Genomic DNA, 4,815 nt, shown 5'->3' on the forward strand with positions numbered 1-4,815 from the left:
TTTGCTTTTGGCTGTCTTCTTTAAATCCTTTGAGAGCATCAGATTCATCGCACCAAGAAACAAAAACCAGCAGCAGACGTGAAATCAAAATCATCCAGGCTTCGCAAGCTTGCATCATCCAGTCATCATTACAAAGAAAAAATACAGTTATGATTTAGGCATGAAATAAGTCTTCTATCTGTCGTCACCTTTCTATATCGTTCAACTTTATGGCAGCACATAATAAAACTGCCATGGCATCCTTATGACCATAACAAAAGAGTTTCCAACGCTCTCCCCTTCTTAGCATACAAGTGCTGCAAGTTGCAGTCTCTTTACAGTAACTGAGGCAAAAGCTGATAGTTTTATCATTGATGGATTTCTTAGCTTTGTACTAAAGAATGTGCATGCCCTCTCAATTATTAACTTGAATGCTACCACTTATGTAAAGTTTCAACATGGGTCAAGTTTATTCACCTTTGTACAAAAGCTCCCCCCCCCCCCCCCCCCAGCAATGCTTCCCTCCATCTCGCCTTCTTCTTTTTCAGTCATTTTCTTGTGCATGCAATCAAAAAGAAGGATACTTTGATCCACTTAAGGAAGATAGGAAGTTCCACCAGAATGTACAGCGAAGTTGGGTATCAAATGAGGGGAGCTTGCTCTATTGTGCCCACCTTGATTATAGGTGATTAGTGATGAGTTGTAGTAATCCACAATGCTGGCATCCTTGAGGATGGGATGATCATCCCCATTTAGACCTTTAGATTTTCCCTGAACTGCATCCTTTGCAACCGAGCCACATTGTCTTGGTTGCGTCTGGTAGAATACCTTTGACACAACTAACTCACCATCCTTTTCTTCTTCATCAGAGCCCAAGTGATACTGGTGCATCACCCAATTAGTTTTCTCAGGTTTTCGCTGTTTGCCGTAGTTAGTGTAGAGAACCAGTATCTTCTTGTACCCCATGAGCTTCCCACCTACGAGCACTGGTCTTGTCTTGCCGGTTTTGTGCCACCGGGTCTCACCTCCATGGGCGTCTGTATGCACTTTTCTTCGCTTCCTAGTCCCTGTCGTATATGCCTTGGAGGGGCGATGGAAGAAGTGTCGAATTAGACCATCCCTGCTCACTCCTGTGCAATAATATGATGCAAATCATAGCTTCAGAATCTAGTTATGGAAGATGATCAAGCCACGTCTACGTTGTGATTTTTTTTTAAAAAAAATAATGAGAAAAAAAAACGTAATGAAGATTTCTATCATCCATTGATCATCGTGACAAAGCTAAATTTAGAATAAATTACTCGATGTTCCTCTCGGATATTTTACTCTAGGAGAATGAACCCACGCCTGGATTCCAGTCCCGTCTTCTCTTTATGATGGAAAACAAATCCAAGTCCTTAATTTCTTCAGTACCTTAACAAAAAGTAGGTGCGATTCTGCACCTAACCCCTAAGCATTCAAACAAAAAAAAAAAAAACCTCATATTGCAACAAAGTTCTTATAAATAAACATATTGCAGATCAGAAAAGTTCATAATTAATATTCTCATATATGGATTATAAAAATTTGTTATGGATAATATTTGGAAATTCAGAGAGCCAAATTCAGTAAATTTTTATGTTGCAAGACACTTGCTTCCTAAACTTTCCAATGGATTTTATGATTAGTTGTCAAAGTTTTATTTGTTTGTTCGTTTGTTTATTCAAATGAACAGATGAAGACCCGTCCAACTCCCAATTTATATGTACATAACAAGGCTTAACATTATTCTATTCTATTCTATTCTATTCTATTTTTTTAAGAGAAAAGGAAGAAGACTCCTCTTCATTATAACTAATCAGCCCCAAATTTGGGAGATACACTGTCCAAGAATTAAATCAAAAATATCTAAGACTCGTTTGGTTTGCGGGAATAGAAGAGAAAAGTGTGATCAAAAGGAAAACAAAGAAAGACCTTTTGTTTGATTAGAGTTTTTTAAAAAAAAGAGATGAGAAAGTAGCATTTCCATGGAAATAAGATTTCCATGTTTCTTGAAAAAGAAAAACCCATAAGGGACATAGAAAAGCTATTTTTCCACTGGTTGAGGATTGTGATTCTTTTTTTTTTTCCTCCAAAACTATTCTTAAGCCATCAAAATCTATGAATAAAGTCTCTCCCTTTATTAAGGGTATAACAGATATTTCACATAATTTTTCTAGAAAAATAAATGTCCAACTAAACATAAGCTATTTTGAAATGTACCACTTTTCCATGGTCAACCAAACATATCAAAACCATTTTTCCAAGCATCATATTTCCAGAAATCAACTTTCTAGAAATAATATTTGAGAGAAAAAAATTTCTTCTCGCAAACCAAACGAGTCTCTAATTGCTAGCTGAACAGTATGACCATTAGGAGTGAGCCTCAATAAAACTTTATTTTGTTGCTTTATAACATCTATTTTGAACATGGTGATACTTCATATAACTGGAAAAATATGTTTTAATTTTCATAAAACCAAGAATGATCCGTTCTCGTTATGTACTTTCATGAAACTATAAGCAACTCTAAAGTCAAAATAGTTTTATAATAAGAAAGTATGATTCCTCATGGCAAGGAGCTCTAGTTATCACAATTTATGCAAGTAAGTCCAATGAATTCACAATTTATGCAAGGAGTTCTCTGGCGCTAAAATATATCATAGAGTCGAAGCTTGTGCTATTTTACAAAATTTTGAGGATCATAAATGCCAAAATTGATTATCTAGGTTGGATGTTACTCATCCATAAAGACTATATATATGTTCATCTTTGAAAACTTCTCGCACACAACGCATGCAGTAAGTCATATCTTATAAATCATGACTATGGGTATCGACTCCAGATTTTTCAATTCACCACCATGTTCTTTGTGCACCAAGGCATTATTATGACGTTAGTTTTGGCACCAACGCCAGCGGAGAATAAATTAATTCTCTTCATGCATCACTGCTTTTTGGATGTTTTTGGAGTCCATTCGCGAGCTTTTTGGAGCATGCGCAAACATGAATATTTGTTAGATATATATGCCTAGGCTTTGCAAGTATTTAAAATGGAAAAATATGACATGAAGTTAAGAATTAACATATGAAAATGTCCATCAAAAGATCTTTAAAGATTTCTTTGATAGACTTGTGAAGATGACAAAGAGATCATTACCGGGGAGTTTCTCTGGGTGGGTGTAGCAGATCCCGTTCTCGCCCTCAATTGTAGGAATAAACTCATCGATGAGAGGGTGAAGCTTCTGCGAATCTGGCCTGGCCTTCCCCTCCAAGTGCTCGAGAATCTCCTGGTCGGTTGGATCGAACTTCACACCAGCAGGCAGCCCAGGCAAGTCTTGGATGGCAGCAGCCGCAGCCTGAGCTCATCCATGCTCATATTACTCTACATGTATATGTGATTTTTTTTTATTTTTTATTTTTTTGTTCTTGTTCCTTTATGTCTAGGCTTTTCTTCATGCACAGTAACAACACAATATAATTGTTCTTTTTATTTATTTGTTTGTTTTGGGAAACAAGAGGATATCATGAGGTTCCATTTATATTATAGGATAACTACTTATGAACCAAAGTGATATGAATCATGATATGCATCATTGCCATGCAACAAATTGTCTAGAGAAAGTATCAAAATTATGAAAAAGGGAGGAAGGAGAACGGAAGTATCACCTGTTCCTCATATTGGATGCGGTGGCCGCATGAAGGGCACGTCTTGATCACGTTTGCATAAGAAGTCGAGCTCCTGTCGTTCGCACGATCATCATCGCAGCTGTTGCACCATGTCATCTTTCTTTCTTTATCTCTCATACCCTCACGGCGGAAAACCTCCTTAGAGGAGAGGCCGGCTCACCCTCCTCGCCAGTGGAGGCAAAAGACTGAGAAGAGAATGATAAGCAAAGAAGGGGGGAGAGGGAAAGGAAAGGATAAAAGTAAAGAAAAGAATGGAAAAGGAAAAGAAAGAAAGAAGCCTGTCTCTCTTATATATTAAAGCTCTGGCTGTGTTCTCTTCCCCCTCTCCCTTGGTTCTCCTTGGGCTTTGGGAAGGTATAGAATTCTCCTCCACTTTTGCTCATCATTCCCCAGGGTGAGATGGAGGAGAAAGAGAAAGAGTAGAGAACCCCCTCCTAATATCCCTCCTACCGTCTAAGAAAACAAACAATGCAAAGGGAAAAAAGAAGGAAAAGACAAAGCAAGTCTAACACGAGAGAGAGAGAAGTTGGCAAATACTAACAGGTTGCTTGGCCCTCAAGTATGGTCATGCTATGTATACGTGTAAGACCAGACATAATGCAACCTCTCCATCTCTCCTTTTCCTTTCCAGACCTCAAGTTAAAAAAAAAACCAACAGAGAGGATGGGGAAAGAATAGTAGAAATTCTAGGAAAATAGGAGGTGCAATTGGGTTGAGTGGAGATGAGGCAACCTTATTCGTAAGAGACATTCCACCTCCCTGAGAGAGACGGTTAGATAGAGAGGAGAGAGAACGAGAGAGAGAGAGAGAGAGAGGGTGAGCCTTTTAGCTCCAAGGTCGCCCTAGAGTGTCTTGGAAGATATATAGCCAATAAAATAACATCCTCTCTCTAATCTTAATATATTTCTCTCTTTAATCTCTATCTTTGTGGATGATGATATATATCAATCTCTCTCCATTAATACTAGATATTTACTGTTGCTCACGCGACCAAAACCTATTGAATCGTTGAGATCATGGTTGTCAAAGATGCGTGGATGAAAGTTGTCTTCCTATTTATGACGGAAATTATTCTTGTTCTTCTTCGATCTCTTAATTGATGACTTTGTGGGGTGAAGAATTAAACGAG

The 4,815-nt window shown here is 38.0% G+C and overlaps 1 protein-coding gene across 1 annotated transcript; it reads right to left on the minus strand.

Annotated features, from left to right (window-relative positions):
• Positions 1 to 262: 262 nt before the first annotated feature.
• Positions 263 to 4,299, minus strand: LOC103707319 (NAC domain-containing protein 73-like). The gene is made up of 3 exons (XM_008791756.6): positions 3,666 to 4,299; positions 3,157 to 3,355; positions 263 to 1,109 (listed from the first exon to the last, which is right to left on the minus strand). Exons 1-3 carry the CDS (start codon positions 3,801 to 3,803, stop codon positions 574 to 576), a joined length of 873 nt encoding a protein of 290 aa, XP_008789978.1. The 5' UTR covers positions 3,804 to 4,299; the 3' UTR covers positions 263 to 573.
• Between the last annotated feature and the right edge of the window lie 516 nt (positions 4,300 to 4,815).

This window comes from Phoenix dactylifera, chromosome 1 (assembly GCF_051530095.1).
Source record: "Phoenix dactylifera cultivar Ajwa chromosome 1, Ajwa_hap1_PhDact_Kaust_v1.1, whole genome shotgun sequence".
Lineage (NCBI taxonomy): Eukaryota > Viridiplantae > Streptophyta > Magnoliopsida > Arecales > Arecaceae > Phoenix > Phoenix dactylifera.

Bases quoted from the DNA above. Each gene is read 5' to 3' on its own strand.
- LOC103707319 (XM_008791756.6), bottom strand. From the start codon at position 3,803: ATGAGAGATAAAGAAAGAAAGATGACATGGTGCAACAGCTGCGATGAT. The intron at 3,356-3,665 runs GTGATACTTCCG...GGATGAGCTCAG, and splicing joins GCATCCAATATGAGGAACAG to GCTGCGGCTGCTGCCATCCA. The intron at 1,110-3,156 runs GTAATGATCTCT...ATTATTGCACAG, and splicing joins CCACCCAGAGAAACTCCCCG to GAGTGAGCAGGGATGGTCTA.